The sequence below is a fragment of the Diceros bicornis genome, chromosome 19 (assembly GCF_020826845.1).
Source record: "Diceros bicornis minor isolate mBicDic1 chromosome 19, mDicBic1.mat.cur, whole genome shotgun sequence".
NCBI classification, from domain to species: domain Eukaryota; kingdom Metazoa; phylum Chordata; class Mammalia; order Perissodactyla; family Rhinocerotidae; genus Diceros; species Diceros bicornis.
In genome coordinates, this window is record NC_080758.1 from 37586435 (window position 1) to 37611350 (window position 24916).

A 24916-nucleotide genomic window follows, 5' to 3' on the forward strand; every position below is an offset into this window, starting at 1 on the left:
AATTAAATTATTTTTTGAATGAGGGCAGGAGGTGGGAGAAGAGGATGAAAGATGGGAGGACTCCTGGAGACCTTCGCATTGGGCGGGCGCTGGGGGTGCTGAGCGCTCCGCCATCCGCCAGTAGCCCGGCGAGACCGGGCCACCTGGCGGGGACGGGGCCACCTGGCGAGGTCGGGCGGCGGGCGGAGACGAGCCCGGCCCCGCCCCGCCCCGCCGCGCCCCGGGCGGTTGCTGGGGCAGCCGGGCCCTGCGTGGCCGAAGCTCACAATCGGCCCTGTCTCGGCGGCGCCCACCCCGCCCCCTGCGCTCGCCTGGCCGCGCGCGCGCCCTCGGCGGACCCGGGGCCCATGGACACACACTCCGCGGTCCCTGCTGCCCCGCGCGCCGGCTCGCCTGCTCTGGCCCGAGAGGCACCACTCACGGCCGGGCGCCCGAGGTCGCGGCTGGGGCCCGCGCCAGGCGGCGGAGAACGAGAGCCGGGCCGCCGGGCGCCCCCGCAGGCCGGGGGGCATCGGTGCCCGGGCATCCGCGGCCCCTGATCACCCCCGCGAATAAGAGGTGAGTTGAGCACCTTGGTCTCTGCCACCTGGCCTTTCCCTTGAAATTACATCTTAGCCACCCTTCCCTCCCGATTGTTCTGAGGCTCAAAACTGAATGAGACAGTAACGAACCGCCCAAATGTAAACCGTGGTTTATGGGTGAGTTGAAACCCACGGACGTTTGATTTATTCATAGCGAAGCTGTATTGAGGAACCTTGCTAAATACTTTACAAGGATTCTCTCGTTGCCTCTTCACACAGTCCCACGAAGTGGGTACTGTTGTTATCCCGTTTCACAGATGAAGAGACTGAGGCACAAAGTAGGTAGGTAACATGTCCAGGTTTATGCAACCAGTTTGTGTAAGTAATGATATAGAGGAAGGAGGATCTCAAGCAACAACAGATTTCCCCGCCTCCAATCCTACACTCTTTCCACTGTTCCCAGCGTCTCCCTTCATTCCTCTTTCTAACAAACCACTGTTGTTGCGCAAACTCCTTTGAGAAGTTGATGAGCACTGTGCATCTCTCCCCACAGGAAAAAAATGCACCTGAACGCACACACCGCACAGATTTTCATGTAATTTCAGAGTATTAAGACCGGGGACATGGACCTCAAGTCCAGAAATCCTGTTGTATTCCACTGTCTTTTGAGATTGTCCATATAGATGGTTAGATGGGGTATATCAACGTGCCCCGGGGTCATGCTGAAGTCAAGTATACATCCTGAAGTCTGTATATATATGACTCCCCTTCTGAGAATCAGAGATTTACGAGGAATTTACACAATTTGCGAGGAACCCAGGAGTAGAGGGCAGGGCTTCTCTTATTTTCTCCAGTGGGGTGAGGCTCTTGGTCAGTCTTAGCAGTTGGTGGTGAAGGACGTTGCACAGGGCACTGCTCCCTCCCCAGCATTTCGGGGCTTTAACTGGGAGGGATGCCAGCCGTCAAACTGTCCCCTGGACTGCTGAATTCATCATTGTAGCTTGAATGCCACATGCTGCTAAGTCTTTCTTAGGGGTGGGTGCTCTCAGAGATGACATCCAAGTGTCTGATTAGGAAGTCTGTCCACACAAACGAGGTGGCAGTACAGTCAATGAGCTATTTAGGAGCATCTTACCCTATTCTGTATATGACATACATAAGTATGCAGTATGGCGACCCTGCACCTAACCAGAATATGACTGAGAATAATAAAACAAGCCATAAACAGCGGCTAAAGTGTCACCAAGCCAAGCAGCAAAGGCCACGTGGATGACTTCTGAGGCAGCTCTGGACTTATTGGGAGCCTATTTATACACACGGTTCTAACAAGCTGCTTATCTGGTTTCCTAGTCCACCGCACGTGATAAACAGATTAGAAGGGAAGAGGGGCTATAGCAAACAGGACACTGAGACCACAAGCCACGTGATGGCCGATGTCCCAGTAGCAAAGGAGGAAGCACAAAGAATAAACAGCAGGCAGAAGAGTGGGGAGAGAAGAAGGAAGAGACAACAGCATGTGTTGGATGATGACGGTCACTCTTCCCGCTTGAAACTCTCTCCTCCTTGCCTTCATCTGTCTGAGGCTGCCCCACAACCGCTGAAAACCTCATACCTCCCCGTGGATCAGGCTCAGATCTCTCTCCTGAATTATGTACCCTATGGCCTTGTGGATTTTAACTCAGCATACCCAAAGCTGAACTGTCTGCACTTCCTGACCAATCTAGACCCCATCTTGAGCTCCCCATCTCAGATACAGGTAGCCAGTTGCTCAAGCCAAAAGCCTAGGAGTTTTCTTCCCTTCCACTCAATTCTTATAACTTTCAGTCATCATTTATTGAGCAAACATTTATTCAATGCCTCATATGAGTCAGTTTCTGGGTGATGGAGAAATAATGGTCATAATATAAAGCTTCTGTTCCATAAAGACTATATTCTAGTGGGGGAGACATACATAAATTGAATATATTTATATATCTATAATATAAATGTTAAATATAAAATGTTTTCAGACAATGAGAGCTATGAAGAAAATAAAACAAGGGGGTGAAGTAACATGGTGACTGTAATTTGAATGGTGAGAAGCACTGACCAATGGAAATTCTGAGCAAGGAGCACTCCCGGGGCCGGCCCCGTGGCGTAGCGGTTAAGTTCACACGTTCTGCTTTGGTGTCCCAGGTTTCGCTGGTTAGGATCCTGGGCGTGGACCTAGTCACTGCTCTTCAAGCCATGCTGAGACTGCATCCCACATAGAAGAGCTACAACTCTACAGCTATGGTATACAACTATGGGCTTTGCGGAGAGAAACGAAAGAGGAAGATTGGCAACAGATGTTAACATAGGGCCAATCTTCCTCAAAAAAAAAAAAAGAGCACTTTGGGCAGAGGAAACAAGAAGGGCAAACTTTCAGAGTAAGGAATGAGCTTTCATTCCATAAACAGAAAGGCTAGTGTGGCCGGAGAACACCAAATCAAGGGAGAGTGGGGAGGTGAGGTCAGAGGGGTAGGGAAAGGGTCCTTAGGAGACCATCATGAAGAATTTGAATTTATTCTGATCACAATGGAAAGCTATTGAAGTACTTTTAAAAGATTGACTGGAGGCAACTTTCCTGGGTGAAGGTAATGTTCTTTATCTTGATAGGGGTTTGGATTGCACAAGTGCATTTGTCAAAACTCATGGAATGGTACACTTAATACTTGTACATTTCGTTATATACTCAAAAGACCAAAAAGAAAAGTATAAACTATTAGTTTATAGTTATAAACAAACATTGAACTCTAGTTAAGGATATGTATGCTGGAATATGTCTGCGATTTACTTTGAAATGGGTTAAAAAATAAGTTGGATTAATGGATAGATAGAGGAATGGATAGATATGTGATAAAGCAAGTAAATAATTAATGGTAGGAGCGGAGTGGTAGATATATGGGTGTTCAACTTTTCTTTATGTTAAAAATATTTGTACTAAAATGTTTTAGATGTGTGTGAAAGCTTGGCTGATTTTATCTGATCTACGTTTTTGAAAGACTTACTATTCAGGGGACGGACTATAGGGGGCTGTTGCGGAAGCAGTGAGACAAATTAAAAGGCGGTAGCATTGTTTTGTCCTAGGATAGGACCATTGGGAGTCGATGTCAGCATATATACTGGAGGCAGAGTTGATGGGATTTGCAGATGGATATAAACAGTAGGGGATCTGTGAGAGAAAGAATGAAGAGTAACTCCTAGTATTTTAATCTGAGTAGGTGGATGGATGGTGATGCCATTATTGGAACTGGGAAGAACTGGAGCAGGTCAGGGTGATATTAAGAGTTCTGCTCTGGGTGTGTTACATTTTAAATGCCTATTAGACGTCCAAGTGACAATGAAGAGTTGACAGGTAATGTTACCGAACACAAACACAGATTTGTTTACCTGTCGCACAGTAGGGCCGATAACTGAAACATCAGGCTTGTGGCAAGGAAAGAGGGTATATTATTATCGAAAGGCAGCCAGATGAGGAGAAGAGGGTTAGAACTCGGATCCACCTCCTGGAAGGGAAAAAGGTAGGGGTTTTTATCCGGGGTTTTAGGCAGGGGAGGGAGAACATGTGTCCTTGCTGGTTGGTGCCTTCCCGCCAGCCTGCGTTTGGCTTTGAAGACTGAATCTTGACATCTGGACCTTGAATTTCTGAGAAATACAGCTCACTCATATACTAAGGAGGGACAGAAAGACCTGGTTAGTTTTAAACAGTTGATTATGTTGAATATGCACAGCTGCAGTTAGCGAAACTTATCTCCAAGTATTTGCTCTAGGGAAGATTTTTTAACCTCCTAGTTCTCGGTTTCAGTAGATATATAACTTTGGAGCTCTGGGGAGAGTCAGAGATAGCTGTATAAATTTGAGAGTGAACAATCAGAAACTGCAAATTGGAGGGAAGGTCCTGATGTGGGGTGAGATCACCAGGGGAATGTGAGAGAATAGAGAAAGGGTCCTGAGGGCCTAGCCATGGGCACTCCAACAATTAGGCTTTTGACGGAAGAGGGGAAGCCAGCTCAGGAGACTGAGCAGTGGGTGGTGCGGTAGGAGGGAAACAAGCAATGGAGATGTTATGGTTGCCTAGAGAGATATATATCTAAAGAAGGAGAAAGTGATCGACAGTGCAATTTACTGCCACAGAGAATGTAGATGATGGAGCAGCTTTGTGGTGGGAAAAAGATGGTGCAGTTTCAGATTTTGTAGTAATATAGAAGCTTTTCATTGCAAATGACAGAAACTCAGCTAACTAGCTTATGCTAAGTTAAGGTGGAGAGAAAGGTTATATTTACTCATGCAACCCTAAGAGAATTCTGGCACAACTGAGACCTGAGTGCAACTTCTGCCATCAGTCTCAGTCTCTCAAACACGTCTTCTCTGTGACAGCCAAGTGCAGCCACAGCCCCACACCTACTGCTGAATGGCTTTGGCAGAAAGAGTAGTCTTTCCGTATAGTTCTGGCAGAAGGGTCCAGTAGGATGCTGACTGGCTGATATCTTTTCTGAGCATATGCTTGAGACATTCACTGTACCTGGGGAGAGCGTCCACTCAAACAGGCTAAACCAAGGTCTCGGACCCATTCCTATCACAGGGGATAGAAGGGACAGTTCCATTCAAAATATTGGGGGTGGAAGTTTGTCTGATCTTATCTGATCTATGAAAATCTTTTAAGATTTTTTGGGAACTGAATAGAGAATGGACTATAGGGTCTGCTGTGGAAGCAGTGAGACAAATTAGAGGCTGCGGCAATGACTTGGCCTTGGATAGCACCCCTGTACTACCTGGAACGGACTCCCTGCGTGATAATTGGGTTCTTTTCCCGGAGGAAAATGGAGACAGGGAAGCTGGCCATACCTGGCGTGGCCCACTACTCAATTCAGAAGATTGGTTTTCCATAATCATAGAAGGAGATAAAATTACATATTAGAGTGCTCATCACAATTTAACAGTGGGATTATTTATGAAAATTTACGGTTGTCTCGTAACCATTTACCTGCCTCGTTCCCACATAAGATGACACAGGAATCATCTGTCTCATCTTTGGTATCTCACAGAGGCCTATAGATTCTCATTTATAATGAGCACCTCAAAATTCTACATGTTCTTTATAACATTTTTTAACGATTAAAACCTGTATGGTCTTTACATTGTGGGGGACATGCTGGTATAGCCATATAGTGGGGAGCTCAAATCCTTACTGTGGCAATTTAGTTAGCCTCACCTTCTTCATAGGTAAGTGGGAAGGTTGTGTCCAGGAGGGAAGGTTAAATGAGATAACAAGAAAACTGCATAGCAAGACTAGTATTCATTACGATGAAAGATTTGTTTTGAAATATTTTAACTTTATGCGAGCTGAATATTTTTGTATTTATATGTCTTTCTATTTTCATGAAGTCAGTTGTAATAAATGATGGTAATAATGTTTCTTAAGAAATAGCCTCTCTTCTTAGGGAAGGCATAAAATATTATTATTTAATCAAAATGAAGATGAAAAAATTAACTTTGGGTTATATTTTTTTTGTTTTTTTTTGCTGCTATAGTTTTTGTTTTGGTCCAGAAAAGCATTTTCGAGAAGCTGGTCAAGTATGGCTTTAGCAGATAAGAGACTTGAGAACTTGCAGATCTACAAGGTTCTTCAGTGTGTTCGGAACAAAGACAAGAAGCAGATAGAGAAGCTGACCAGGCTTGGGTACCCTGAACTAATCAATTTCACAGACCCCGTCAACGGACACAGTGCCCTGCACTTAGCCTCGGTTTCCAATGACATTGATATGGTCAGCTTTCTCCTTAGCCTTGGTGCTCACCCTGATGTGCAAGACCGGATGGGCTGTACTCCGACAATGAGGGCGGCAGAACTGGGCCATGAGTTGTCCGTGGAAATACTAGCCAACGCAAAGGCTGATATGACTATAGTTGATAATGAAGGAAAAGGTAAAAATCCCAACGTCCTATCCAGGAGATGCAGTTCACTTTGTAGCCGGAAATCAATACAATGGACTTTTTTGCTTTCCAACTTCAGAAGTGAATTACTCATGGTTTTAAGTGAAAGGCTAGATTCTCACTCCCATCCCCAGGGACACTGTCTCCCTATAATTTGACAATGGTATGGGGATATCTTAGGGAAACCAGTTCTGAGAACTTTCTCATTTAAAAAGAAAATTAGATTAATCTGTGTTTGTTTTTTTTAATATGGAGAATTTTCAGAGTGACACACATGGATATTACCATAATCATAATCATTCATTATAAAATATAAAATCTCGTTTAGAACAAAAGATGAGGGAGAGCATTCTTACTCTTTTTTTATATTTTAGAACCTTGAGTAATACTAGACTTAGGACTCCAAAAGGATTTTGTCCCCTCTCAAGAGCAGTCTAATGCAGAAAGACTTTGCATTTGGAGACTTGAAGGACTAAGGTGGATTCTGACAGAAACTGCAACTTTCTAGGGCCATTTTTAAATGTATTTAGAAATATGACTTGAAACTTGAGACATGGCATTTCCATGATTATTCAGGCAAGACTGCCCCACTTTCTCACTCTGTCCCTCTCCCTAGTCTCATCTCAAGACCGGAGTCTGGGAGCTTCTTGCCCAAATAACTCAAGCTTCCAGCAGGAGTTGACACAGCATCATGAAAATCACTAAGAAAATTACCACCAGGCTTTAATATAAATTGGTAGATTTAATCAGTTGTCTCAAAGAGTCGCTTCAAGTACGAAGTCATTAACATCAGCCCCACATTGGAGAAATGAATCCTGTTTTATAATGTTAATGTTTTCTGCAGTCTGCTTTTGCAACTCTCTCTGAACTTGGTATTTGATAAGTGATTTGCTTAAAATGAGGAGAGGACAAAGAAAAAGAATTATTATTTAATTATTAATTTAATTTAATTATTAATTTATTATTAAGAATTATTTAATGACACCACATTACAAATAAACTTCAGATGCATTCAGGATAAAATGTGTTTTAAAATGTTAAATCTTGAAAAAAACAGAAGCCTCTCAAAGCTCTATAGAATATAGAATATTTCCCAAAGTGTGTTCCATGGACCACTGAATCACTGGGATGTTGTTAAGTGCTACATGTAAAATTGGTTACACTGTCAAATTCAGTGGAGAAACATTGGATATAAAAAATTTAGACATGTTTATTTCACATTTGTCAGACAGACCAAAGACAGTGACATTTTCCATATTTATTTGACCATGAAATAGTTTTTTCTTATAGCATCTTATATACCTGGAGTTTTGTGGAATATACTTTAGGAAACACTGTAATGGAGAAAAGTTTGCTTTCTTGAGTTTGAAACAGATATAAATCACAAAGAAAACAGATTGAGAAATTTTATAGCATAAAAATCTAAAACTATAAAATTAAAACTAAACAATCAAGGTAAAATTGCAAACAAGGTCAAGTGAATATTTGTAGCAAATGCAACAGCTGTGTAGTTAAAATCTATGCTCATTCAAATCAATATTAGACCTACCAAGGTTCTGGAAGATGAGTGTATGAGAAAACAATCTGACAAATCATATAGGAAGAATTAAAAATGTAAAACGAAACTTGAAACATACTAAATCTTGTTTCACATATAGCCTTATTAGTGCTGCCCCCCATAGCCTCGATTCTGTGTAGCCCACGGTATGCCCATTGTACACAGTGCCTTGTCTTCCCCGTATCAATGAACGTGGCTCACCTGGCACATCCCTCAGTTCGGCTGCCTTTTGGCAAACTGCTTTGCTTATTGCACAGTAGTCTCCCTGCCATTAACATTCTGTTTTCCAGTGATTGATGTTTGGCTCACGGCACATTGTTTCTAAAGGACAAGCAAACATTTAAATGATTAAAATACTTACTGGATCTTTAGAAGGATGTGGGACACACTTTAGGACTAAACTATACTTTGTCTTGGAACAATTTTGCAGAATGTGGAGAAGGTAAAGCTCTGAGCCAATAAACTCCTTCCTGTATGTTGTCCTGGGGAATTAATTACAGTGTCTGGAGTTATTCTCTTTAAAGGTTAAGCCAGAATAGTTCCCTATGACACCTACCCCGCTGGTTCTCCCATTTATAGGAATGCATACCCCGTCCTAAATGCAGTGTGCCAGTTCTATTACATACGATACAGTTTTTTTTCTCTTTTGTTTTTGCTTTGGTTTTAGAATGTTGATTCATGTTCTCTGTGGCTTAGTCAGCCCAGATAGACTTTGTGCGTGTAACTGTGTGAGTTGCACACGTCTAAAATATCCATTTCATAAGTGCCTTAGGGCCTTTGTGATGAATTCAACCTCACCCTGTATTATTTTCTAGATTTTGTTGTCATTGTTTATTGTTGCTTTGCTCCACTCTTACCTGCTGTGACTTGCTCTGTCTTTCATTTTCTATTTTCAACCATGTCCTTGACTGTCTTTCCATTTTTAACTATGCTGAGTAACCCTGTTTTAGATGCATCTGTTTATATGAAATATATTTAGATTTAGATTTTCATATAAATTGTGTTTTTTGTTTTAATGGTAGAGTTTATCCAGTTTATATTTATCTAGATGCCCCATAGGTTTGGCCTTAGAACTGTCATTTATTTTATACTATGAGGCATAATATATTTAATATATACACACATATAAATAAATATGTGTAAAAATATTTTCCTATATGGTCCGTACGTTCTTTGTTTTATATTTTGCTGTGTGTGTGTATTTTCCTTCTACTTGTACTTTCTGAAATTAATGGTCTGTTTTTAGTTCTTTTTGTTGTTGTTGGAATGGCAGTTTTATTTCTTTATTATTTATTTATTAATTGAGATGTAGTTTACTTACAACATTATATTAGTTTCAGGTGTACAACATAATGATTTGATATTTGTATATATTGCAAAATGATCATCACAATAAGTCTAGTTAACATTCGTCACCATACATAGTTACAGAATTTTTTTTCTTGTCATGAGAATTGTTTTTAATTCTTTTAATGGTTAACTCAAGAGTTTTACATTATGTGTTGAATTAGCACCTTACAGAGTATTCATTGATATTTTACTGTGAGAGATGAGATTAGTGCAATAACCCTTCCTCTCACCTCCTTTACCTCCCTTCCAGCACCCAATTTTAGTAAATTATAGTCATCTTGTTTCTTTCAATGTTTCCTTTTATATCTTTACATAGTAAACATCTGTCACTTACCTTATCTCTTTATCTGCTTTAAATAATATCTCAAATTCCTGCAGTAAAAGATGACAAAATCAGATGCTTATACTCCCTCTCCTTCCCTCCAAGTTTTTGTTAAATTACATTATTACTTCTACATGATTATGTACAATATCCTTTTCTGTATCTAGAATTTCTAAGGTGATTCAGCTTTGGTTCTATGGTGAAAGGGATTCAGCGTCTATCACTGGTCTTTTAGTCTCATATTCTCTATTGATCTCCTGGTAGACTTGTTTTTGTCATCGAGTAGTTTAGTTTACTCCTTTGGGCTTATATCCTCTGAAGTTTTGCATTCTTAAACTTACATGTCCTCTGCTTTTATATATGAACAACAGCTTGATAGGTATAAAAATTCCCTATTTTCTTTCCCAATGACATCATAGAGATCCTTTAGTTATTTTCCAGCATTGAATGTTGCTGTGGCAAAGTCTTGAGGCCAGCTTGACTTTTCCTCTCTATAGATGAAGTGAATTTTTACCTGGCTGCTCACAGGACACTTTCTTTACCTAGCTTTACAAGGCAGGTCTTGTCGATTGTTCTTAATTTTTCCTGAGACCTAGTATGCTCTTTCAATCTTCAGATTCACATTTTTACATCAAGAAAGTTTTCTTCTCTTATGTCTCTCCATATTTTTTCTGTTCCATTTGGTGTTTTATTATTGGAGACCAATTACACACATGTTAAATATTCTTTGCCTCTCTAGACCATTTAAACTCTTGCATCATCTCAATTACATTTTTCTTAGTTCTTTCAAGTTTTTCTCCCTGTCCCTGACTGTGATTTTGGCAGTGTCTGCTCTCCCTTTTCCTGCTTCCAATTTGACTTCCAACCACTTTAGTGGTTTTATTTTCCTCTACTGTTTCTGTCCTAAATTCTGCTGGCTTAATTTCATCTTGTCCTTCTATTTATCTTCTAATGTCTTAGCAGTCCTTCTTTTAGGTCTTGGTCTATCTTTGCACCTTTGTTTGAGAAAAAGTTATATTTAATTTCTTTGCTATCATGGAAATGGGTCAGTCAATAATTTTCACTTGGTATAGTTTTTCTAGTATATACTTTTTTCTTAGTTTTCATCATCAGGTTCCTTTCCTTTCTTTCAGTATCTTTTTTTCATAGGTCACATGCTGGTTTCTCATTGGTTATTGTTCCTCTTTGAATGAAGCCTCTTTTTATTAGAGTCAGGTCATTACAAAGTCAGTTTGGAGTGTGACTTTTGTTTACCTGACTTTCTTACCAACACTCTGCCTTGGGATTATAATGATACCCCTGATCTGTAGTACATTTTTGACATGGATTATATTGAGGGCTTGTATGTCATAGGTCCTGGGTGTGGGGATTTCGCATTTTACTCTCTTTAATGGAACAAAATGATTTGCCAAAATGCAGAGCCACTTGCTATCCAGTTTTTCTACTGACAGCCTGCTTCTTAGAAACATGGCCGGCTGCTCATTTCATCATTCAGTACCTTCTCCCTTGCCACTCTGCAGTTTCAGAAGGAACCCAGGCACCCACCAGTAGCTATCTAACACATACTGCCCTGAACATTCCAAGAACAAACACTTGGGGTATAGATTGCAAGATGCCAAATACCCTTATCAGCACTCATATTCGTCTCTAAACCAGGTCCTATCACATTTGTTTGTGACTGTTTTCTACTTTATCAGAGGTTAATTTTTTCTTGTTTCTCTGTCTTGGTGTTTCAGCTGATTTCAGAGGGACAAGCAAGGCGGAAATGCCTACCACCTTCAACTAGATAATTATGGATTTTAAAATTATTTTTGTCCTTCCTATCTGATTCAAACATATAGAGACAAATATATTTTGCTCCCTCTCCTATTAATTAAGTACCTTTGGGGGATTCTATTTTTCTGCAGGTATTTTGTTTTACTGCATTTTACCTACTAAGCGGCATTATCGCTGTGCATTGATTGCCCTGGAACATGGTGCAGATGTCAACAATTCTACCTATGAAGGAAAGCCAATATTCCTTAGAGCTTGCGAAGAAGCACATGATGTTAAACATGTGTGCCTGACACTTTTGGAAAAAGGAGCCAATCCAAATGCTATCAACTCAGTATGACTATTCCCGTGATTATAAATATTCCTTTTTTCAATTATAGAGTCTTATTAGTGTAATTTTTGCATTTAAATTGTCCTGTTAGCTTACAGACTGTTCATTTCTATTCAAAATGCTTTAAGATCATATAATTTCATTATCTTTATATTGCCATGATTCTACAGTCTATTTCCTAATTATGTTTGGAAAATTGGTATTTATTATGCATAATGTTAAAAGATCATTATAGGAAATAAAAAAGATAACACTGATACCTAAGAAAAATTTATCTTCTTGGAGAGAACATATGTAGTTTGCTGTTTCCCTTATCTGTTTTGCTCCCTCTCCTCACTTGGTTAATTTTATTCAGTTTTCTTATCTTTTAATTGTCATTTCCAGACAATAAAAATAGATTTTCTTCTTATTACAAAACACCTATAACCTAATTTTAGCATATATTTTAACTTCTTTTCTCCCTTTTGGTTCTACTGTCTTTGCATGATTTTAGCATGATGTTTTCACAGGGATATCTGGTGTGACCTTGACTTTGATTTTAGAATTCTACACTTTGGACATTGACACGTTGTACTGGCTTCATTTTTCTTATTTGTTACACGAAACTATTAAAAATGTAGAGAACTAAACACGTCAGTGTGAATCTAAGGCCAAATGGATTTAGACCATATTTATACTGAATATGTTATTTAATACAACAGGTATAAACAGCATTTGATCTGTTTTGTGTCCAGTCCACAGGTCGCACGGCTTTAATGGAAGCATCGAGAGAGGGAGTGGTAGAGCTAGTTCGAGGGATATTGGAAAGAGGAGGTGAAGTGAATGCATTTGACAACGAAAGGCATCACGCTGCACATTTTGCTGCCAAAGGAGGCTTTTTTGATGTAATAATCCACTCTTTGCTTTAAAATTTGTTGCTAAAAATCTCTCCTTTTCCTCAAAATTTTAAAATATCATGTACGTTACACTAAGACAGAACTTTTTCTCAATTACCATCTTGATTTCCCTAAATAATTTTAAAATTATATTTTATACAAAATATTATTTTAAAAAATATATTCTGGCTCTTTATTCAGGCTTATCTGCTTGCTAATTTATTCACTTACTATTACTCATAATGTTTTTCTGTATTCTTAGCTACGACAATTTAAAAGTTTTGCCAACCAAGACTACTCTATTTTATGCCTCCATTACATGTTAGAATCTTCGAAATATGGTCTGATCTAATTGTGGGGAGAACAATGCCAACATACTCTTGTCTCCATGTTGTTTGTGTGCATCTAATGCCTCACCTTAATTTTGAACTCTAAGTATTCTGATTATCTGGACATATCAGCAGAGGCTATCTCATAGGTACAGTGACATTGCAGAAACAAAATAGGAATCAATGCTATCCTATTTTTTAAAATTCTGAATTACATCTAAAATTTCTTTACTCAATCTCCTCTGAGTTTTAACATAGTTATCTTTATTTTTGCCATTGAGTCTCTTCCCTGCAATAATAGAATACATCACCATAGGAGTCACATTTGGTAAAGAAATGGCTCCCCTGATGATGTTTGCCATAGTCTGCTGCTTTCTAAAATTGTCTAGATTTACCAAAATGGTAGTGCCCCAGCTGACTAATTTTGTATATTCAAGATCAACGTTGTTTGATAGGACTTTTGACAATGATGGAAATGTCCTATATCTGTGCTGTACAATACAGTACAAAACTGTAGCCACTTGTGGCTTTTAAGTACTTTAAATATGGCTAGTGAAACTAAGGAGCTGAATTTTTAAAATTTGTTTTCTGTTTAATTCATTTCAGTTTTAATTTAGCCACATGTCGCTAACATGTAATGTATTGGGTAGCACAGGTCTAGGTGCCAGACTTCATTCAGTAAATGTGCATTCCTATTCCTCTACAATATCCACTATTTATTTTGCAGATATTGAAGCTGCTTTTTGCCTACAATGGCGACATGGGACTGATTGCAATGAATGGGAACACACCACTTCATTATGCTGCCATGGGTGGTTTTGCAGATTGCTGTAAATATATAGCTCAACGAGGTAAAATTGTTTAGCAGTTTTGTGCTGAGAGTGTCTCTGATTTACCCATGTTGTAGATGAGCTGTCACTTGTCAGTTGCTTATCTGTTTCAGTAGCCCAACCTTGCTCAAATATGTAGAAAGAAAATTGAGAATTTTTTCTTACTTTACCTTCTGTTAAATCATGAATTTGGTTTTAAAAATGATGAAAGCCCATTTTCCCAAATATTTTTAGGTTATTGTTAAAAATATAAAGAGGATTGTTCATGAGTCAACTAATTATTAAAATGCTTATAGTTATTAAACTCTTTCTTTTAAAAATGTCAACATCCATCTAAAAAAGGACAAACACTGGAAACCATGTCTTGTAGTCTGAATTCTTAATTATTTTATTTTTAAAAACATTCTATTGTGTCAAGTGCAAAGATAACTTTTCTGGATAATTTGAAATTATGGGGAAATATTTCGGGGAGAAACATGAAATAAAATGAAAATTTTTATGGAAAATTTGAAATGTAAGTAATATTTATTATTTTAGATTTTCCTATAGCTTTTAGGTAACTTTATTAATTTAGAAATATAAAGTATGTTATGTATAGCTTAATATATTCCTTAGAGTGATAATATTAGCTAATTCAGTTTAAAGATATAGATCAATTTGGTGTTAATTACATGCTAATTGAATGTACATTAAAAGTTTTTAACTCTTAGAGATGGAACTGCATTCTGCTGAACTTTATGGTAGTGGGTTTTTTTTTCCAGTTTATGAGAAATAGGAAAAAACGACTATAATAGAGCAGAGGAAGTGCTTTTGTTTTTCTGTCTTCTACACAGGCGCAGAATTCTAGAAATCACTAGGACCTAGAGAGCCTATACTATAACCACTAATATTATAAATAACGTGGCTGCTAATAGTGTAATAGCTGATCCACTTTTACTTTTTATGAAGTTATGCAAGGCTCATACTCTTTCCGCATCACCATAAAATAATAAAAATGTTTAATAAATAAAGGAAAATACATCAAATGCAATTTTTGCCCTCATAAACTGTCTCATCAGTCTTGTTTTCAAATCTGTCTCTATCAGCAGTTTATTCTGACATTTCATTTTTTTTTTTGGTGAGGAAGATTAGCCCTGAGCTAACATCTCTTGCCAATCCTCCTCTTTTTGCTGAGGAAGATGGGCCCTGGGCTAACATTTGTGCCCATCTTCCTCTACTTTATATGTGGGACACCTGTGGCTTGACACGCGGTGTGTAGGTCCATGCCTGGGATACGTGCCTGGGATCAGAGCCTGTAAACCCCGGGCTGCCGAAGTGAAGCATGCAAACTTAACCACTACACCACCAGCCTGGCCCCGACATTTCCTTTTTAGCATTGTGCATTTGTAAAAACTAAAGATCTGCCCAGATTGAGACAGCTTCTTCAACTTTAATATGTTGACTGCTTTGTTATTGGGGCAAACATAACCAAACATGTACTCTGTCGTGTATGTACTCTTGGGAGAAGGTCATAGAAAGCAGACTGAGAAGCGAAGGGCCAGAGCATGGGCCATGCCAAAGGCCTTGCCCAGTGATGCAGAAAAGACTCATCTTCCTGGCAGAATCGTAAGACTAGACTGTGTTTCTAAAACAAATATCTGCAAATGTTCTGAGTTCTGCAGTGTTTGGAAGTGCGACTGCTTCACCAGATCCTATGTGGATGACCCATGTCCATAGCAGTTATCAGTTACATTTTCACCTTTAGACTCTTAGCTCTAAGGCAATCAGAGCCACAAGAAACTGTCAGCAGTGAGATGCTAATTTCTGAGTAAACTCCCTGGGTTTAGTCTCTTCTATTCTTACATGTAAAAGCTTTCCTCAGTATGCCCCTCTTTTGCCACTATTCCTGTCTCTGGAGCAATTTACAAGACACTGAGAGCAGTGTTGAGTGCCACATCCGGGGGCAGTGGATGGGGGTTTGGAGTAGTTCTCCTGCAGCCCCCATGGAGAGTTCTTTTCATGGGCCTCTGGCTGCTGGAGTTCTCCAGCACCAGACAGCTGAAAGTTGAGTATCTCAGCCACAGAGTAACATAAATCACAAAGGGAATAAATGGGTCTTTATGTACTAATTGTAAAGGAGGAGACAAAAAGTCCCTAGTCAAAAGGAGAGGAAAAATGCCTTCAGATCTTTAAGCTGTAACGTTGGAGTCTTTTATCCACATAAAGATTTCTAACTAGGAGGAAACTGGAAGAGGGCAAGATAAAGCAGCTTTAAACTCCTTTGGTCCTTAGTGCTGGGGTGGATACAGAAGGAGTGGCTTGGGAAATGGTAGATCAGCCCCCAGAGACCCTGAATAAACAAGAAAGCTCAGTAACAACATCGTACTTGGAGTGACTATGGAATTACTGTGCTATGGAATTACACTATTGAGACCAGTCTCAAGGTCCCCTTCCCGTAAGTCACTATTCTTAAAACTGGCCAATGTAGAAATTTTAGAATCCTTATTGTCCCAATACTCCTTTTGAGTTTTTCTATCACTAGTAAAAATTATCAGCCTTAGTATCAAATTTTAATTTTTGCCCATAGCAAAGGAAGTGTTAGTCTTGAAAAGCATTGGTGATTAATTTTCTTTTGGACCAGAAATAAAACCATAAGGTGTTGAGGGGCGTGTTTTCTTTTTGCATGCAGCGCTTATCCACGTTGGTTGCTAGAGGCAGTGAGTGCGGAGCAATCTTTTTTGATTACGTGATGTTGGTAAAGCAACAGAAGAGCCTTTTTCTAGATGCAAAACACTGGAAAGAGCTTCTTCATCGTCTGACTTATTTATATACAGAATGGATTTTTAATGTCTCAAGACACTTATTATAGACAACACAGCCTTCCCCACAGCACTAAGTAGATTCCCCGATGCATTCAGAAAAGTTTATTTCTTTGGAAAATACCTACATGTAATGTTGGTCTCATCATTTTAAGTATGGGACCAAAAAGGAAAATGAATTTTAATGCCTAACTTGATCAAATAGAATACTGGAATCCTTTCCAATTTCATCAACAAATTCCTTTTCTCTCTGTTGGGTTGTTCATAGGACCTTGCCACCAAACAGCAGATCAATATAAATTATATTAATTTCATGGAGAATACGGATAAAATATAGTTTAACATTGTACACAGATTTACAGTCATAATCTTCAAAATGAAGCAGGTGTTGTTCAGCATTCTGAGTTCCTAAGGTCCTACATAAGCTGTCTGAATCCAGCTTCTTTCCAAATTCAGATGTCATCCTTACTTTTTTCTTTCTTGGCATAAAGTCTCCTTAGCAAGTATCCCAATATAATATTTGTTTCAAATATTTGTTTCAAATATCTGTAGGGATTAATGTCTAATCCTTTGGGAGCAGATAATGTATATTGGAAACATCTCTTCCTCAGAATTACCAAAGTGAAGCTCACAGAAAAAAAATCACAGCTTAATTTTGTAATTATAATAGCGAAAAGTGCTCATCTCTACAAATAATTTGGGGACAAACTTTTTCTAATCCCTCGAAATTAAGAAGACAATTGGATGAATGTCATTTGTAGAGCCATGCACATGCCTTGGCACCATTCGTAATAATGATGCTTCGTGTTTTAGGATGTGACCTGAAATGGAAGAATTTAGATCATAAAACGCCCAGGGCTGTGGCTAAGGAAGGCGGCTTCAAAGCAGCAAGCAAAGAAATACGGAGGGCAGAGCGAATCGCTAATAAACTGGCCAAGCCAGGAGCCAAAAATCCTAATCCACTCTGGGCCCTAAGACTTCATGATTGGTCAGTAGAACACGAGACTTTCCTTCGAGAAACCTTTTCGTTAGTGGACAGGGGAGATGGGACAGTCAGCAAGGAGGACTTTGTGACGGCACTGGAGGAGAGGCAGGAGTTTGTGACCTCAGAACAGCTGGCTGTCATAGCTCAACTTCATGAAAAACTCCGAGGAGGAGGGGTCAACATTAACGATTTCTTTAAAGGAACCAAATACTTAAGTAAGTCTTATGTCTTGGGATCCTATGGGCCTAAGAAAAGGAAAAAAGGGATGGCCAAAAAGATGAAGAAAGGCAAGTTTGTTTTACCTCTCCCAGTCTGCGTCATCTCTGACCATGTCTTTCCACGCCGGAGTGATGGTGGGCCACCATTTTACATGATTGAAACCTATAAGAATGTAACTGATTGCAATCGGTTTAATCTAGATCACCCACCAGAACATCCCATTCAGGATGACTCTGCTTGGTACGTTGATGATCCAGGGAAGGTATTTTCAAATATTAATTTTATCACCAAGGCAGGAGACCTGGCTTCTCTGAAAAAGGCGTTTGAGTCAGGAATACCTGTGGATATGAAAGATAATTATTACAAAACTCCATTGATGACTGCCTGTGCCAGTGGAAACATAGACGCGGTCAAGTTTCTTCTTGAAAAAGGGTATGTTTTTTGGTTGAGTGAGGTTTAAATTTTGATGCGTCTTCACATTTCAAGGAAGTGAAAGAAAGGCTAAGATACATTCACCTCCAGAATTTTAGTAGCACAAGAAAGCACTTCATTCCTGAAGTCTAGATTACAAATAGCTCGTATACGGGGACCCAGGCTAATGGGAACATAGGAGCGTGTGTGCACAAAGATAGTTTGCCAATAACAACTGTGCGCAAAGTGAAGGTGAAGCAGTTTTCACTCTGGGGAATAGAAGAAGCCTTCTGATTGGGTATCACTGGCCTCCCAAGACGATTTAATTTGGTCTCAGTGCTTTACCTCGATGAGGTGGAGTCACTTTTTATTTTATTTTATTTGAAATTTAAATTGTTTTTGTATTGTAGTAAGAACAAATAACATAAGATCTATCCTCTTACCAAATTTTAAGTGTACAGTATTTTTAACTATAATCACAATATTGTATAGTAGATCTCTAGAACTTACTCATTTTACATGGAGTTACTTTTTAAGCTGCCTGTTTTTTTTTTTTTTTTTTTTGTGGGAATCTCAACAAATTTAAACAAGTGGGATAGTGGCCATAATGACTAAGGACATGTTTCATTCCCTCCTCCAGAGGAAGCAGTCTTTTCCTTGGTTCATTTGTAAATATCTTTAAAATATCAAAGAGTGATATTTTTATTTAACTTTTTAATCTAAAGCAAACTCGGGGTTAATTTCTTCTTCTACCCTAGCTGAATAACGTGAGGTAAGTTTCTTAACCTTTCTGTGCCTCTGTGTTCTCATTTTTATAATGAGGCTCTAATGGGACTCAGTTCACAGAATTTGTTGAAGATTAAATGAGTTAAAATATACAAAGCACTTATAAGCACAGTAATGCATACTTGATAAAAGGTATTGTTATCATTATTATTACTATGTTTAATGTCAAAGAAGGATTCAAATTTGTATATTATCAAGAGAGAATATAAAGCAACTAAAGAGAATTTGAACTTTTGGACAGTGAATTTCTAAAAAGGGCTAAAATTTTAAATAATACATTATAATGCTTAGAATTTAAATAGTGAAGGTGCATTTAAAAATTCATCATGTGCAGAGAGAGTAGACAAAATGGAATAATATAACATTTATATTTTCCATCAGCTTTTATCTTCATTGGAATCAGTTTTATAATTTTCCTTCATTTTAACGTTTGTAAAAATTGTAACCCTTAGGATCTAGGTGCCTTTTAAAACTAAACAAAATGTATATATACACAGAGAAAGTTAAGATGTCAGATAATGCAAAACATGTCAAGAAAAATTATGACACAGAGTTTAACTTTACTCACAGCTTCCTTGGTTTACAGTTGAAGAATTTGATAAAACTGGATGACATCTTGCTTAGCATTTTTAGCCTCCAGTCCTTGGAACAACCCATATTTTTAGCTTGTGCATCTATCTTCTTTTATAGAGCTAACGTTAATGCAACAGATAATTTTCTGTGGACTCCACTTCATTTTGCATGCCATGCAGGCCAACAAGATATTGTTGAGCTTCTTGTTAAATCCGGAGCCATGGTAGATGCGGTTTCAATCAACAACTCAACTCCTTTAACTAGAGCCATCGAGAGCTGTAGACTGGATACTGTAAAATACTTACTTGATATTGGTGCTAAATTCCAGCTGGAAAATAGGAAAGGTACGTGTTCATATTATCAATGATTAGGGTTAGAAAAGGAGATTTATGTTCGATTCCAAACCCCTTCTGATTTTATCCTTGTAGGACCACATTTTCCCCTATGTTACTGCTGCAAACACAAGCCTGAGTTAAATGTTATGGAAGTTTGTCTTATACTCAGTGCTTCTCAAATCTTTGGTGTTAAAGGACGAGTTCTTTATGTTTGCAATCTGTTGTGAACTGATACTTTTGTAAAATACATTAAAAAAATGCTTTACTGGAAAAATGTAGTGGAAAAAACCGTAAAATACAATCCCAAACTTTATCATTAGATTCAAATGACAGAAAATTCTTCTATCGAATTGTTATAAAAATGTCTAATCACTTACTCTTCTGCAGTTATTTTTTTAAGGCCCAGTAACCATTAGTGTGTGGACTTGCACCAGTATGTAGATCACCCTTCGAGTTATCACGCTGTTTTTACTGTCAGTTCCTAATAATTGCCATAGTTTAAAGCCTCTGTAGAGTTTGGGTGCCTTCCAAAGCTGAACAAAGTAATTCCTGAATTGAGATTCTCTGTAGGAAGTAAATGGAGGCCTACTTTATGTCATAAATATTATACATGAGGAATAAATAATCATTTGAATAAATATCTGAGCTCCTTACTTGGAGGTGTCATTTTCTTATAGTGGGACTCATTGCTTCCTTTTGATGTGAAAGAGCATTAATACCTCTGGCCGCTTCAGGCTCCTCTAAGTCACGGGTAGTATTGTGTTAGGCCTGCCTGAGGTCATTACAAGTGTGATTAATACCTCGCTATCTGCATAGAGCACTTGTGACCACCAGCTTCCCTAGGGCTTTTTGAATACATCTCCTTACATCATGGAAGGGAGAGGACAATGTAAAATTGTCACACAAAGGGAAATGTGTGCAAGGTGGGAAGAGAACCAGCAATCAGCTATTCAAAGTGCAATCTACCAATATTTCCTATCTACTCTTTAAGAACGTGCTCAAGGGCCAGCCGGGTGGCATAGTGGTTAAGTTCATGTGCTCTGCTTCGGCAGCCCGGGGTTTGCAGGTTCAAATCCCGGGTGTGGAGCTATGCACCACTCATCAAGCCACGCTGCAGCAGCAAGCCACATACAAAATAGAGGAAGATGGGCTCGGATGTTAGCTCAGGGCCAGTCTTGCTCACCGAAAAAACAAAAGAAGAAAAACAAAGAAAGAAACATGCTCAAAAAAATTAACAAGAAAAAATTATCTTGCTGGTAAATGGCACTTTAAATTATGAGAATTTTGAGCTGGTCCACCTTAGAGAATATCTGATCTAGCTCTGTGACTTTACACATACCGTTTGCTTAGTAATCACCCTTACTATCACATGCTTAGGGCTGATGGGCTGAGATTTTTCTACATGGTCTGTTATTAATCTGTTTATTGTCACTCTGAATTTATCTTTTGAACAGGGCATAGTGCCATGGATGTTGCAAAGGCATATGCTGACTATAGAATAATTAGTTTGATTAAAGAAAAGCTAGATAGCTTACCAAAACCAGCAGAAAATCAAAAACTGAAAGGCAAGCCATCTCTTAAAGCGAAGACTGAAGGCCCTGAAGTTAAGAAAGAAGAGGTATGGAAAGCGATTGACTACCAATTAGTGCCGGGAAGGCCTTAAAAACTTTCTGGGGGCTGGAGCTGCGGCACTGGTTACATATTGCTACACAACTATTTACATAGTCAAAATAGTATGCAATCCATACTTTTAGCACTATTATGCCATACTTTTAAAAGTATATCTAGCAAGAAAATTCCTATTAATGAAAAGTCTAAAAAGTGCTCATTGCAAACAGAATCCACACAAAAACCAAGTTGGTTGAGCCAAATACAATTAGAATGTTGAAAAAAACCCAGCTATTGGATGTGTATATATTTGGTCCTGAATTGTACAGATTTGATGAGATGGCCCAAACAGGGAAGGAGGGTAACCCTTCTGAGGAATGAAGTAAAGCATGATTTTCCTTCATTTTGATCTTATAATCTTTCATTACCCATCTTCCCACCACCCCCCTCCCAAGGAATTTTAATGATTACTATTGAACCCTGGAATATGGGGCCACTTGTAACTTGGATATCCTGCAAAATGACTCTAGAAGGTTTTAAAGGCACCAGATTGATTATTCCTGGGAATCTGGAGTGGTTTAAGTGCCTCTAAACCACCGGCAGAAGGTTGAGGTTGTTGCCCGTGGGAATTTCTGAGACATCAAGACTTTGTCATTAGCAGGGAAGCCCTAAGTGCGCTTCTAGGATGGAAGCCTCTTTTAGGGAAGCAGAAGGATCCCTGGAGATTCTTGGCAGACACAGGACAGGGGATGACATTCAAGAAGGAAAAGCTTTAATGTTATCAAATTGGAAAGGGTTGGAGAAATGTAGGTGGTAGGAAGTAGATAGGGTAAATGGATCATAGGCAGACAGTAGAGAGTAATAAACATGGAGGATGAGAGTAGGGATGGTCAGAGGTGAAGGAAGATCAATGAGCTAAAGCTCCTACCTCATGCACCATTATCATTTTAGTAGAAATACATCCTTCTGATTAATGAATGGCCACAGGTAAGAATGGATGTCTTGAAGAATTATGTGATCTGTCACTGATACTACTAATTATATAGAGTTAAACAAGGCAAACTAATTATCTCTCTCCATCCAAAATTATAATAATAATCTATTTCACTTCAAATTATAATTTGTGTGGTAGTATTTTTAGTTATTTTTTCCCCTGGCTTCAGAGTAAGATGTAAAACAATAAATAATATTAGAAAGTGTATATAGGATTTTCCAATTGATAGCTTTTTTTTTGTCCTGTTTCCAGGAACCACTTTCATCAATTTATGCTGTACCAACTGTATCAGAGAAAAAGAAAATGCGTAAAGATAATGTGGTTCATCTCAATTCATTGATTACCAGTGGTTATACCAAGAAAGTGGATATCACATTTGTTCCACGGAGGGTAAGTACTTTGGAAATATCTTCATAACGTGGTATAAACTCATAATGTCACTTTTCATATACTTTTTATGTAGAGCACCCAAACAAATGTCCAAAGGTTGTCTTTCATAGGTACCGTTTGAAGGTGTCCTTTTGCCAGGTCCTACTACTTCCAACTCAGTAAGTCCAACTTGTTTAGCTCCCAATCTGGTTCCCTGTATTACTATTTCTATATTGACATTTTAATTTTCCTTAACAGATTGAAGTCTTCTTTGGTCAATGCCATTCCCTATAGCCATTCAGTCACCAAATTCTACAGATACATTTTCTTGGTAATTTTCAGACCCAACCCTTCTTATTATTACTCACTACCACCTTCTCACTTAAGAGTTTCATACTAATCAAGACTGGATTTAGTCAGTAGCTTCCTAAAACATCTACAGTTGAAGAGGTGGAGACATCTTTGGAGAATAAGAGTGGTCTTGCCGATGTCCATCAAACCATACTTAATAAGAGACCACCCCGTTCCCTCTGCCTTCTACTAGGAAAATAATTTTGACTTCCCCATAAGACATAAAGGTAGTAAACCCAAATGATCTACTAAGTCCATTGCTTCCTTGTTTTGATGTCCTAAAAATGAACAGCAGTGGGCCCAAGGATCTTCAGAGAGGTAACTGAAGAGCATTTCAGTTGTCCAAATAGTCACCATCAGAAATAGTGATGCCCATGTAACCACTGATGCCATGGCAGAGGAAAAAATAAGCTAAGAAAGATTAGAAGTAAATTTGATAGTTTTAAATTAACCATATTGAAAATTGTCTGAATATGGCATGTTTATTGGCTGTCATACTCATGCCTGCTCTGGATGTGGTTGTTTATTTAAGATCTGGAGTCCTGAAGCCACAACGGCAGAGCTGATCAGGAAGAGGGAACTGCGGCGGGAGAGGTTCACTTACGAGGTGGACTTTGATGACTTCATGATGCCCTTTCAGAAGCACATCACAGAGAAAGCTCAAGCAATGGAAGCTGCCCTCAAGGCCTAAATCACAGCAGTTGCCCTTGGGATAAACATTCCGAGACCCAGAGACCAAACTTTGGAGAAAATAGATATTTCCATCAAAGCCAAAGCAATCCACAAATTAAGAATTTGTAACCAAATATTTGTTTCTGCTTTAACAACTGTAGCTTTCTGAACTGTTTGGAAAAGGTGTGTTTTATTTTCCAATGAACTACATGTCATTCTGGATAAATCCCCCAATCTTCTTCAAGAATGTAGTGAAATAAATGGCATTTTGGTTATAAACATAATGTTGTTGTCAAAAAATTTACAAGATGTACACCATTATGTTTGTTAAAGATATAAGTCTAGTGGAAATTGATGAAAACAATTTAATATTAGGGAAGAAAAGTAGTTTTTAATCCATTAAGGAAGGAGAGTGTTTCTCACACAATGTTGTAGTTGATGTGTATTATATACTGTAGGGGGAAGAGGGAGAATCTCCCTCTGCCCTTTTCCTTAAGGTTCTTATGGCTGGCCAAATAATTAACAAGACAGGTTAGCAGGAGAAAATAATACTAAGTTTAATAACATGTATACATGGGAGAAACTCAGAAATGAGCAACTCGTCCCTCTGTCTAAGCTGCTTGCTTAAGTATTGCAGCTAAAGGCGAGGCGCGTGTTGGGCGTGGGTGGTGGCCTGGGACTTCAGAGGGCAGGAAGACAATTCTTTTCAGGGTCATCTATAGATAATGTGGTCAGGGAGAGACAGAGTCTTTGATAAAAGAGGCTTGGTGCCTTTCCTGTTGTAACCTCTATCCTACATTATCTTTACAGCCATCATGATAGAAGATCTGTTCCAGAAAGGAGCCACCATGTCAAATTCTTTAGGCAGTTAGTGGGGGAGGTCAAATGTCCCTCAGAGAAAACAATCAAGGTAAAGAGATATATTTCAGGGTGGCCAAATCTTGATCTCCCACAATACCTTGGCTGAAATAAGC

General features: G+C 38.8%; 1 protein-coding gene across 2 annotated transcripts; it reads left to right on the plus strand.

Annotated features, from left to right (window-relative positions):
• Nucleotides 1-299: 299 nt before the first annotated feature.
• ANKEF1 (ankyrin repeat and EF-hand domain containing 1) lies at nucleotides 300-24400 on the plus strand. 2 transcript variants are annotated; one of them, XM_058563205.1, is made up of 10 exons: nucleotides 300-558; nucleotides 6074-6464; nucleotides 11611-11810; nucleotides 12542-12691; nucleotides 13739-13862; nucleotides 17453-18275; nucleotides 19731-19957; nucleotides 21403-21566; nucleotides 22803-22940; nucleotides 23803-24400. In XM_058563205.1, exons 2-10 carry the CDS (start codon nucleotides 6119-6121, stop codon nucleotides 23959-23961), a joined length of 2331 nt encoding a protein of 776 aa, XP_058419188.1. In that variant the 5' UTR covers nucleotides 300-558; nucleotides 6074-6118; the 3' UTR covers nucleotides 23962-24400. The 2 variants fall into 2 exon arrangements, with proteins under 2 accessions (XP_058419188.1, XP_058419189.1); XM_058563206.1 differs by lacking the exons at nucleotides 300-558; nucleotides 11611-11810 and having other exon boundaries at nucleotides 6383-6464.
• Nucleotides 24401-24916: the final 516 nt, after the last annotated feature.